General features: G+C 39.8%; 1 protein-coding gene across 2 annotated transcripts in view; it reads right to left on the reverse strand.

The window, feature by feature from the left end:
• Positions 1–13,036, reverse strand: part of ABCG8 (ATP binding cassette subfamily G member 8) — a 13,907-nt gene continuing 871 nt past the window's right edge. Inside the window, exons 2-13 of one of the 2 annotated variants that reach the window (XM_038131371.1) lie at positions 12,291–12,395; positions 11,396–11,552; positions 9,292–9,530; positions 8,752–8,884; positions 7,632–7,901; positions 5,854–6,019; positions 5,673–5,756; positions 5,171–5,370; positions 4,964–5,040; positions 3,424–3,691; positions 2,773–2,900; positions 2,013–2,283 (exon numbers count right to left, since the gene is read on the reverse strand). In XM_038131371.1, coding sequence (XP_037987299.1) covers positions 2,146–2,283; positions 2,773–2,900; positions 3,424–3,691; positions 4,964–5,040; positions 5,171–5,370; positions 5,673–5,756; positions 5,854–6,019; positions 7,632–7,901; positions 8,752–8,884; positions 9,292–9,530; positions 11,396–11,552; positions 12,291–12,395 — 1,965 coding nt within the window. In that variant the 3' untranslated portion in view covers positions 2,013–2,145. Of the gene's footprint in view, positions 2,284–2,772; positions 2,901–3,423; positions 3,692–4,963; positions 5,041–5,170; positions 5,371–5,672; positions 5,757–5,853; positions 6,020–7,631; positions 7,902–8,751; positions 8,885–9,291; positions 9,531–11,395; positions 11,553–12,290; positions 12,396–13,036 lie in introns of both variants that reach the window. The other variant, XM_038131370.1, reaches the window with a different exon arrangement.

The raw sequence follows: 13,036 nt of genomic DNA on the forward strand, positions 1-13,036 counted from the left end.
TTGTAGTATATAGAATATGAGCTTTTTCTGTGTAAACAGAGGCCTGGCCACATCCTATGATAGCTCTTCCCGCACTCGGCACGCGGGCTGTTCCTCGGCTCACCGCTCAAGTCCCCATTATGGATACATCCAGCCTTGTCATAACACCACCTCTGAAACACTCACACCGTTTGGTCCTGCTGCATAATGGTGAGAGGGTGGAATATTAAATGGAAAAAGGCTGTTTAAGTAATGTCAGCAGCCTGACTAATTTCACAAAAGGAAGGAAATTCAAAGTTAAGGCTATGGTATATTCTTATCCAGATGCCTGAAGATTTCTGTGCATGACAATATGCCCCTAAAATTCAGAGCTGTCCCTTATGTCTTTAATTTCTCCCATTGTGTCGCTCCTTTTTTTTTTATTAAACATCAAAGTGAATTCACAACAGAGAGTCAGCCTAGAATTTAATCCTCTAAATACCTTGAAAATAGAGGTTTAGACTAGAAGTACCAATATATACCCTTAAAACTTCAGTGTAATATAAAAGAGATTCTAATCACAACAGATCATTACAAAGAAGAGTAAACCACTTTAAAAAAATTTAAGTGTCTTAAATATAATAAAAAGGACTAATTAAGAATCAAACAGGAAGCTGCTATTCTGACAATTTAATGATGCTGAATTGGACTGAAAGAATTGGCTTTGCCACTAAAAGGCAGTGAAAATCTGATAATTTCAAAATGGCACTAAGATCGGATCAAGTGGGTTTTTTTGAAATCAGATGCGGCAGAACGAGAAAGAAATGGTAGGATTCACCTTAGAATGCGTTTTGGATTCCTACTGCTGCCTGGGGCTGAAGATCTTATTTTATCAGACCTGCTTAACATCTACAGACCGGGGTCCTCCTGGGAATTTATTACCATGCGGAACCTGTGGAAAGTAACGCGGCAGTCCTAACTGCCAAAGAGAATAATAAAACACAGTTGTTCTTTCGTCCCCATTTCTTAAAAAAACAAAACAAAAAAACCCAAAACAAAACCAAAACAGAACAACCCAAACCAAGCAAACCTCAAAATTTACATGACAGTATCTGGGACATTACAGCTGACTACACTAGGAGTTTTCCACTGTGTGCGATGTGCAAATGAAAGTCAAGTAGACAATCTCTTTCGGGTTTCTATGTGTAGGAACAGAGATCTGCATCTAAATGTTTAATAGCAAGCAAGCTGATCTTACAAAATGCTCACAGCAACTGTACACATAATTTGCACATGCACTTACCATGACTCTGTGAATTACGGCCATGTATTTACTGATACTCATTTTCTGAGCATACCTAGGTGCACTATGACAAGCATTAAAAGGTTGCATAGTTAGATTTTTAATTACTCGGGGCAGGTTGGTGTTTTCTACCTGAGAACCTTAGGAAGGAAACTTGGCAAATTGCTAGCACGTGTATTGCAATGGGGAAAAGATGTCATTAATAACACACCGTTGGTATGCATTTATATTGTAAAAAATAAATCCAAGAAGGCGAGATAATTTTATTTGTTACAAGCTCTCATCCCTACAGTGAGAAAATACCTGGTTTGGGCATCATCAGCATATTACTGGAACACAAAGGCAAAGCTTTAAAACACATAAGCAATTAGAACACAGAGTAGTTAACAATTGTGTTTTCCATCCTTGCATGTTCTCCTGAAGCACTTGTGAAATCTTCTGTGTTAAATGTCATACATGCCACAGAAACTGTTTTGATCCTGTTCTCTTGTAGCCCTCTGAATTGAGTGATCATCATATGTTCAAACATTATGGACTAAACCATCAGCTATTATTACAGAGTGCCATGGGTCCTTTTATATCGGTGGCCAATAGCTCAGACAATTTCCAGATGTGCAGGACTCGCAAGCGCCTTGTGACTCTCTCAAACCGTACGTGAGGCAAAACCCAAAGTGAACCCAAAGCCCACCCCCGACCCCAATCCCAGGCTGCAGCCGCGGTCCGTGGCAGGCTCCCGCCCGCGTCCCGACTCCTGGGCTTCTGCTGCCATCCTGTGGCAGCCGCGCTGCCGGCGCCCGCCGCTCCCGCCTCCCGGGCGGCTGCCGGGGAGCCCGCTTCCCCTGCCTTGCTGCAAGGGAGGCCGTCACCTGCTGCCGCCGCTGCTCTCACCAGTCTTGGGTTGATTTCTGCTTGATAAAGCGCAGAGATAAATAGTATAAAAGCAGGAAGCTGCAAATTATGCCAGTGAGGACAAGGTAGCTCACATAGAGAGGGTGGGAGTCCAAGTCCAGAGCCTGAGTGACCTGTAGTGACCAATAACACAAAATTAGGGAAAGGCACGACAGTTTGGTGCTGAATCTGTGAAGTGTGTTTTATGTGTAAGCTTCCCTGGCCCCTGCTACCTTCCCCTATTTTCCATCTTGGGTGTAGCTTCCAGGGTGGTTTGACAGAGGGTTGCAGCTATGCTACTCCTATTTCAGAAGAACATAGTTCAGCTACTAAACAATTCCAGCAAAGTGCATCGTTTGGGCTGGTGTAGGAAGGAGTTGCCCTTTACTATTTTGTTTTTTCTCTTCAACTTAAAGAAAGGCACAGAAGGAGTGACTGCTGTAGGGCCATCTTTAGGAACAAATTTGCAACCAAGTGTAACCCAACTTTGTGCGTTGATTTGGCAATTGCTGAATTTGAGGCCTACACCATTTATTTAAATATGACAGGCATTTAAATAGCAATTTCTTTAGAAATTTACAATTTCTTATCAATGTGTGCAACATCTTTTATTACCGACTTACAAGTTTCCCTGGTATTTGGAAAGTAATGTTTCGATCAGTGATTTCATATGTGGTGTCAGTGAACTGAACTTGCATCATTCCTTCAAAATTCCATCTGAGAAAAGATATTTTTGAAACCCAAAAAGGAACTGAAAAAGAAAATGACAGAAATTGATTCACACGCACAAAACTTGAGACCTAGAATACTGCTGTGCTGCTGCCAAATACAGCAGGTTTGTCTCACTTCTTGACAGCCAGAGGCTGTAAACATGTGACAGTTTATTATTGGACAAAATGGCAGATATACTTTACATAGTTACATGGAGATGGGAAATCGGGAGTTAGCTAATATCCATATCCATCAAACTCCCCCTGTCAACTAAGTCTTCCTGGAGCTCCATCTTCCTCTTTTGAATACAATTCTTTTTCCTGAAGAATTAAACAAACACGAAAGAAGCTACCCTTTCACTATTGCTTTTTTGACCAAACTTCTTGTTGCCTCATTTTCAGATGGAGAAACTGATGTAAAACGGATGACCTGACTGCGCCGTCACCATCCTTCTTGGATGGATAATTGCAAAGGCAAGAATAAAGCTGAGTTTTCCTGCACAGTGTCACTGATGAAAGCCATTGATGTTTCAATTTGGAGGGAGGGTGGGAGCTTTGTCTTACCTGTCCAGAGGCTGTTCAGGCTTATCACAAAACCACCACTCAGGTAGAATGATGTGAAGAGGACATTGCCAAGGAAGGCCGAGAGCTGTAACGTCGGCAGCAGAGCTGCCACCCAAAGCGCCATGGCACGGGCACTGTACACAGCCAACCACAGTAACAGGAAGTTCAGCAGGAAATGTTCTGGATCAGGAACAAGGTTTGCCAGCCAGTAGATGGGAATCCCATAAATTACAACAAAAATGCAATGTTCTGGGAGCTCCCCCAGAATCTGTTTGGGAAGATGAAAAATAAAATTTAAAAAAAGAGAAAAAGGTGAATGGTAATTATAAAAATAATGTACTTGTGGACTGTTTATAAAAGCCATAGGAAATACTCCCTTAGAATGCAATCATCTCCCTGTTAGGGCTTGCCAGTGACATGCAAAACCAATTCACAACAGAAACAAATCCTTGCTATTTTTTTCTCCAGTTATGACAATGCCTAAAACTAATTGTTACAGATTGTTTTGCTGAGAGTTTTGTGAGTGTCTAGAACGCAATACACTTTTGCTGTGAACTGGTGGGCTTGATAACAGTAGTACTGTTACATGGCAACCGAATGTTTTGTCCCAATTTAGTTGAAACTTGTGGGAGGTCAAACTTGAGACAAATTTGGCTGCTGGTCCCTTCACCACCTTGTCCCAAAGGCAGTCCAGGTGGCAACTTGATTAATTGTAAAACAACTGGGATTTTCTCAAATATCTGAACAGGTATATGGAGAGTATTAATTCTTCCAAAGAGAGTTACTACTATCCTCTAATACTAAGGTTGTAACAAATTACATCGATTTCTGTGTGAATACTGTGCAATCTTTGTGACACAATGCAAAGAATTTTTTTCTCTGGCAACCACTAATAAGCATTTAAAATCCTGTGCAGAAATGGAAACCTAAATTACAGATGCCATGGCAGGCAGAACTCGTCTCACATCACAAAAGAGGGATTATTCAAAACCCTTGTGAAAAAGAGAATGTCGTTTTTTAAAAGTTCTAAATTTAATTCTAGAAACTCTGGCTCTTTGTGCACATAATACATTTTTTAGCTCAGACCAATAGAGGCCCAAACTGGAAATATCACAGCATTTTGTCATTTCCGTTTTACCTCTGCTTTAGCATTTGATATGAATGTTTTGTTTTACAGATCAAGATATGTAAGCAAACTTTCAGAGATGCTGCAGTGAATAAATAGCAGGTATGTAAAGTTGTCTAAACCAGCAAATCTGAGTCTGAGATTTCTCACGTTTTGGCCAAAGAACCCAGTGAAAAGTTCTTATTTGGCTTTTCCGGGTGTGGGATCTCAGCCATGACTTATGGCAAAATTCTAAACTAGTGTGAGGCCTTATCTATTAATACTAAGGAAGTGAGACTGATAGCCTTAGCTGGCAGACACAAAAGAACAAAGTCTGAAATGAATGTGATTATTTATACAACAAGGCTTTGTTTTGCTTGTGTTTTTTAATGCTCAAGACAGCTGTTTGTATTTCCTGGCAACAAAACCAATTACCTTAGCAAAGAAGTATGGGCTAACAGAGTACATTCCACCTTCCAAGTCATGATAAAGCATTGCTCTTTCTGAATGACCTGCAGGGTAGGAACAAATACACTGGGTTGTATTAATAAGTTTATTTTTTTTCATAGATTTTTTTTTCATAGATTTAAGAATTTTAAAATTTTGATTCCTTATAGCATTTACAAGAAGACTGACACTTACATTTGGCAATGACATCCAAAATTATTGTGAATGGGATAAGGGCACCTATCATGTACAGCAGTGCTGTTGTGTCACGAATAGAGAGTCCGTTTTTTTCATGGCCATAGTACAAAAATCCAATTAGCAATGACATAAGAAGGGCTTCAAATCCATGGATTAATAATGTTGAAAGATCTCTGAAGTCATTGGAGACCTGACGACTAGGAAAATAGCAATATTGACCATAAGATATAATACGTACTAATGCCAGTTCTATTCAGACACATAGCCCCAAACAGTGTTCAAATCAGTTCTTTGAACTTGCTGGCTTTGGCAAGGACAGGAGTTGGGCTCCCTGTTTCTGTAAAGGATTTTACCTAATCAAACTTATGAAGCACCTGTAGCCACCAAGTACTTCAGGTCTAAAATGGTGACAGCCTGAAGGAAGACAATTGGGGTGGGACATTCTCTGCCTCTTCCTGATGATTTTAAATAAAATGGGCACGATACGTAACAAGATTACCTTAATAATATTGTGAACTGCTTCAAGGCTCCTGGTAATTGATCATTTAAATGGTGAGGCATATTGATAACCTCTTCTGGATTCCTGCCCAAAAGAAAAAGAGAAAAAAATTAGATTAGCAGAAGCTATTAATTTCTGTAGCTATTATTCCAGATCTTCTCTATGACATTCTTTTCTTTACCTCTGCTTGATGATTGGGGTCTCAGTGTTGTCTCCTTCAGTAGCTTTCCATAAGAAATCATCAAAATGTTTGACCTTTTCTAGAAATAAGTTGGCAAGAGTATTTGCTCTTTTTTTGCTTTCCATCTCCTTTTCTGCAGTCTGTTTATCAATACTGGTCAAGTCAACTGCAAGACATTACTTGATTTGAGTCCATGTGCTATAGAATAAATAACTTTATGATGTGTTTAGAATCAGGGATTTAGTTGGGAGCAAACAGTCCAACCTGTGTACATTCATTAACTTACAACAGTTAAAACTATCAGTTATTTTAGGTAATTAGAGATGAACAGATTGTTAATGTGTATGTTTCTTACCTAGTCACTCAGTGAATCACTGAGATATTACATAATTGCTTATTATAGTATTATAAACTACTATTTCAGATTTTTATAAATTTCATAGCACCTTGAGAACAGTGCTGAGAAAAAATAGTTTGACTTTCCTTCCTGTCATGTAGGCATTTACAGTCTTTTATGTGACTTTGACTTAAATCACGTTTTTCCTTCATGTGCACAATTATAGTTACTATCTTAGTTTTATCTTACAGAGGTGCCATAAACTTTACCTGATACTGAGAAAGTCCAAAAGGAATATTATCTAAGGACAACACAGTCATACCAATAATCGTTGAATTAGCTTTTTTTTTTTAATCCAAAGTTACAGTAGTATTTTCCCATGCTGACCTTTGGTGTAGATTGACAATATCCGATGTTTTACAGATGATTTCTGAGAGAACTATCACTGCACATTTCCTGACTCCTTGCACTGGGCTGATCATGTTTGTTCAGCCACTCTTAGGAAGAGTCCATCAGAAACTCCTTGCCTTCCCTTCTGCCCTGGTTTTCCCAGGACTCCTCTCGTTCTCCATTCCCATACAGGGCTGCTGCAAGCCTTCCCCAAGGCTGGCTTGGCTCAGAACCGCTCTGAACCCTGATGGTGACAAAGGTCTTTTTGTGGGGCTTGACACCGAGGTTAACTTCCATTAATCTCTGCACAGCTGGCACTGCCTGCCACACAGGCACAGCTGAAGAGATTACTCCAGAACATGATGGTTGTCTGAGGTCTTTACCAGACTTTCCGGGCAACTTGAGTGCAAAGACCTAAGGGCTGGAATTGAACCAGCCTCTGTTAAGAGATTCCTGCCATTAGATTAACAGGGCAGATTCCCTTTCCACGTTGCAAAAACCAGAAAACGAATGGATTAGAAACCACATAAGCTTTCTTTGAGGAGTAAAAAGATTGCTGATTTGGGTTGGGATTTTCTCCCTTCCATTGTGTTCTGTAGGGCAGCACTCCTTTTTCCCAGTACTTGTTCCAGGTTTGTCTCAGGCTAGGAGTTAGCTTCTGAGAAACAAACTTCTACATTTTCTTAATTGAGAAATCAGAGAACTGTCTACAGAAAGCAGTTGATAATTTTATCTGTCTTTCCCAGAGAAGACGTTTCAACCAGCTAAAGCATGGGGATAAGTATGCTAAACATGTTGACAAGTTTCTGCATATGGCACTGTTAGGAGTGTTTTTAAAATTAGTTTTGTCTGTACCTCTTGTTTTTGCTACATTTCCTGTACTGACAAATAAGGAACCTATTAAAAAGTGAACTTGCTGCAGTATTGGTTTGAGTTAGTTACAAGGAATTTCTGAGTCAGTCATGGTCAATAAAAATCAACATTACCTAGCCACTTAGGAAAGCAAATGATTTCCAGTAACCCCTTTTTTATGACAGTGCTTGATACTGACCGTAGAAATCTGCAGGATTGCTGTATCTTGGGCAGGGATAGCCTAGTTCTGTGAAATACTGGACCATGTCTTTAGCTGTTCCACAGTAGGCAGTGAGTCCAGAAGTCATCAGAAGAACCAAATCAAACAGTTGGAAGATATCTGACCGGGGCTGATGAAGCGAAAGAAGAACCAGTCTGTTTCCTCTGGCCAGTCTGGATAGTGTTATCACAAGGTTATGTGCAGTAAAACTGTCTAGTCCAGATGTGGGTTCATCAAGTATGAGTATTCCTGCCAAAGACAGTAAGTTTAGCTGTGGAAAGCAGCATGTTTGGTTTGGAAAGTATGTTCAAAGTGAAATGGTGCTAGTGCACGAAATCTCACTCATTATTTTTAAATTTAAAGAAAATTTTTTTTTTTTTATTTCAGTGCATCTATTCCTGAGCATCACTTCTTACAAAAGCAAAAACCTGCTTTCCCCATAACTACCGAAGTATAACTTTATACAAGCAAAAAGTTTTCAAATCCACTTCTTAGGGAAAAAGCCTATAATGACCTTTCCTGTTAATACTGCACATGTAAATGGGGGCTGTGTCAGAGGGAAGGAAAACAATCTCCACGTTAAAATAAGCCAAAGTAACTTGTGGCATGTGGTTGGATAAAACCCAAACCTTATACTGATATGCACAAACCAGAACGCTGCTCTGAGAGTAACTTCAGGCAACTTTGAGTAATCTTTGTGGTGGTGGTTGTAGAGAGTGGTGGGTGAAGGCTCCTGGGGGCTCTGCCTCGGTCTGTCTCCACTTTTCCACTGGCAAAGGTGACTGAAGCAAAAGTGTGACAGCTGCTGAAACACTGTTTACAGAATTATTCCTGTAATAATTACAGTATTATCTGTGATCAGTACTGATTGCAATTGAAGCAGATGGACCAGCAGCAGTCACTAACTGTGCTGTGGAAAGGCAGCCTCTTGGCAGAGGGTGAGGCAAGGCCTGTTAAGTGTCCCGAGTATGAACTCCTCCAGCTGCCCGAGGGGCAATTGAGTGTGTGGCTCTTCCCTGAAAGCTTCCATCTTCCTGCAGTGCTCCGTTATGCCCAAGTGGCGTGCGGTGTGCCTCGGGAAGGTGCGAGTTGTGCTCACCCGGGTTCCAGAGCAGCTGCACGCCGATGCTCACCCTGCGCCTCTCTCCCCCGGAGACGCCCCGCAGGTACTCGTTCCCCACCCTGGTGTTGGCGCATTGCCGCAGGCGGAGCTCAGCGATCACGTCTTCCACCTGCGGGGATCCAAGGGTGACAGGCGTCAAGCAAGAGTTCATTTGCACATTCGTGCATAGATACAACTGAAAATGTGATTAATATGGTTAAAATTCATCGGGATATTTCTGTGCTAGAGACACTTGAAAACAAATCTTGATTTTAGAGATAACATAAAAAAAGACTCAGCGATCAAAAATTTAGTTCATCTTTCAGCCTCTCTAATGCTTTCTCTAGATTGTCATTTTTTATGAGCTTTGGAACAATTGCTGGTTTCTATCTTGAAAGATGAAAAAGGTTTATCATTCATAATCTACATAAAAAAATGCCAGATTAGCTGTTCTGACTCCAAACACACAGGATCTTTTGGATAATTCCTGTCAGACACATTTTTGACAACTTTATTTTTTCCCAACAGCTTAATTACCCTTTTTTTCCTTTGTGAGTCTGAAAAAAACTTTGGAAGGCGCAGTTTGGCAACGAACAATAGTGTTTCTCTGACAGTCAGGTGGGGGAGCAGTCGGTCATCCTGCCTCACGTGTGCTATGCATTTCTTAACGAGCTGGGGAGTGCTGGGTTTGTTGTTGATCATGACTTGACCAGACTTGATTTTGCCTCCATGATCCCGGCAGGTTATCACGTCAAGCAATGATGTCTTTCCACCAGCTAGAAAAGTAAAAATTGAAAATTAATTTCCAAGGGATGGTTTTGAAAAGCAATCTTGTCACAGAAAGAGATGTTAAGGAAAAAAAAAAATTCTTCGCCAACCCCTCCTAAAGTTTTCCCAAAGTCACAGAGACAGGATGATCTTCAGAGAAAATACTGACTATAAGCTCCTGTTCAGGAAATCTCTCCTCTCTGGAATGGAGTATGTGGTTTGAACCCTTATTGTTTTTCAGCAGAACTGGGTTGTTGGGCTTTGAGGATGGCTTCATGAACACAAGAAGTGTCTCTTATCTCTTCGGTAAACTCTCTTTCACTTTTGAAACACAGGTCAAAGATGGTCCCACCCTGGCTGCAGGGTTGGCACCCAAATGCTCAGCAAGAGCTTTCTTTGTGGAGGGATTTGTGAATTCAGAAACAGCAGCTGGATCAGCTGAATGACTAAGGCATTGAATGATTATACAGACAATAAGAACATTATTCATGATTGAAATAAAAATTATTATGACTTGAATTAGACAAAAAGTCATTTAAATAATTAAGAAAAGCTGGTTCATACCCAGAGGTAAGAAAAGTAAAACAATGAAAACAAAACCTGATCTGGAGTTAAACAGCAAATGAATTTTTCCTTTTTGTTGTATGATTCTGTATGTAAACACACAGAACTCTCTTATGATTAGATGTCATTTATTTCCAGTCTCCCTGTTGAAAGATTAACTCCACACTTGCTTCTTAATACATACATCTTAAGAAAGAAACCCATCCATCTGTAAACCACGTATTGCTCTGTTTAAGAGTGACATATTGATTGCCATTGACAATGTGAAACCCATCAGCAGTTTAATCCATTTTACCAAGGCATTTGATGAAATAGATGATAAACAGCTTTTGAAAATAGTTTGACTAGTTTGCTGAAAGGGGTTTGTGCTCAGTGTATGTTGCCTTACAAAGGTGCTATATCTATAACTCAGTATGTTATTTCATCACAAAGCTTTTCCTTTTATTATCAGAGAATCTCTAAGGTAAGCTTCACTTACATTAACAATATGTGCTGAGGAAAAATTCCCATGGCAATAGGAAAGAAAAACTCTCATTTTTTAGGAATAAAGTTGAAACTTCTTTGGCAAATATGCCTTACGTTTGAGAGACATCATTTTCACTGAATCACTGAACTAACCTGATGTAAGACGCTGGTGGAGACACAGCATGGGGGTTTTGACCTCCCAAGTATGGCACTTTTTACTTCAGTTTAAAGGTCTTGTGTCTACTTCTTGTCCCCCTTGACCAGTCTCACCAGAAAACGGAAGAAAAAACCCAAAGCCCAGTGTAATAAAGCAGTAACACCAGACAGAAGAGGAACTGTCTTTTCTTCTCTGTAAGTTTCTATTAATTAACACAAATGCAATATTTTACCCTATTAGAATTGTTTCAGTCCAAATGGAATTCCTGCTCATGGTTATGCAAGTTGGCACTGATCTTTCTTATGGGGTTTGGCTTCATTTGTTTGCTATCTGAGTATGGTCTGCAACTGGCCTGTTTTGAATCTGAGCCATGAAACTGATTCATGTCCAGCAGATCTGAGGCTGCCAGGCCACACTTGTAACAATCCCTCACTACACCTCAGAAAACAGAATGCAAATGTGTGCAGGGCATAACAAACTGGGTTTGAAAGTGAATATTAATTTGTTCACCCCCAGTATTTTCTTTGTTTCCTTGTTCATCATGTCACTTAAAGAATGTATTTTACTGACACTCCAATAGTTTTTTTCTCAACTAGATTTGAACATCATAAAGACTGCAGAGTGTTGCTCTTGATGTGTTCATTTTATCTGAGAGCGGGCCATGTAACGAAATGTGATTGCTCTTACCAGTGGTTCCTATAATTGCAAGCATCTGACCACTTCTTACTTTTAGATTCAGATTTTGGATAACTGTCACATGGGAATGGGGATCCGATTTCCAAGTCCAGGGCATTTTCATCTGAGCAAGGTTCTCATACCAGGGAATCTGGGATGCTGTGTTAACCTAACAAAGAAGGAAACAAGTCCCTTCAATTCAAGCAATAAACTATTTAACAACAAATACCTTCAAAGTTACAATGTTACAAGCAAAGCATATATTAAAATATTATTTTTCATCTTCAGAAATACCTAGAAGGAAGTTCTTTTGCAGCCACCTATGCTTTCAGGCCTTGTTTATTCTGTTAATCACTAAAACTCTCTCTGTCCTTTGTTACTTCAGTAATTTATTGCTATTGTAAATTTTAAACGTTTCAAACTTTAAATATAATTAGAAATTCAAGGAAACTGAAAATTGTGAAATCTTATTCAGATGCCATGGTGAGGAGGAGATGAAATATTTCACTGGTTCATTGAAATCCTCTTTGTTAGTCATCTTCTCTCTGTCCCCTTCCACATACTCGTTCTTGCCAGCCAAGCCTCCTTTCATCCTTAGCTGAACAGAAAGTCCCTCTGCTCCAGCCCTCAGAGGAATAATTTTGTTCAAGACTGAAACAAAGCAGGGCCTAGAAACAGATCTCTCTTCCTGTCTTATCCCTTAACTTTACTGGATATATTCACAATACAGGGATTAGTCTGCTGTCAGTATTGCAGCCAAGAGTGTGATTCTGCTCACAAACTGACTGTGCAACAGTTGTGTGAACTTTTTCAACTTTATTTGGCTTTTTAAATGGTCTGGGTATAGAAACACGCATTGCTGGATATGCTTCCTGCTGAAGGGAGGTGTATAAATGACAATTTTTACCTGGTAGTTGAGTTCTTTGACCTCCAGAACATTTGATTTTCCACTGTATGTGAAATAAAGACTGTTATCTTCTTCAGAGTGAAAAATAGTATCCTGGGTCTTGGTCTGCAAAAGTTGTTAGGTAGATTACAACAGTTAATTACAATAACTAAAGTGCTGCCAAAGTCTGAGCTCAGAAAAGATGAAGCACAAAGGGAAATGTATTTATGGGATGTAAAAGTATTCTTGATGAGTTACTCTAGTGCAAAAGTCTGAAGAGTTGAAATGAGTTATCAGTTCACACTGTCAGTGTGAAAAGTACTTTGTTCTAGTGACATGTATGAGGGCCAAACATGCTGTACTGTGCTTTTCTAGCTGCTTTCAGATTAAAAGGGAAAACTTTGAAAACGGAGATAAATGTCATGTCACTACAAAGAGATTAGACTTTTTTTGAGGAAAAAAGATGTACTACTTCAGCAGTATTAGTCCACTGAATCAAAACGGTATGTATTGTAATTGATGCATTTGGCAGCTAAAAATGAAGGTTCACTGGAAGCACGTCCACTATTGAATTCCCCAAGGACTTGTATCCTTGGAGGCTTTATGAACAAATAAAACACAGCCACTAGCGCAGTCTCCCTCTTCTTCTTTGTTTTTTAAATTCAGCATTTATCAGCTAGAACTTAATGTTCTGAGATACCAGTTAAAACAACAAGAGCCTACTTGGCCCTTTTGCATACAGCTGCAATTACGAAGTCCTAGCTTTG

Source organism: Motacilla alba, chromosome 3, assembly GCF_015832195.1.
Source record: "Motacilla alba alba isolate MOTALB_02 chromosome 3, Motacilla_alba_V1.0_pri, whole genome shotgun sequence".
Classification (NCBI taxonomy): Eukaryota; Metazoa; Chordata; class Aves; order Passeriformes; family Motacillidae; genus Motacilla; species Motacilla alba.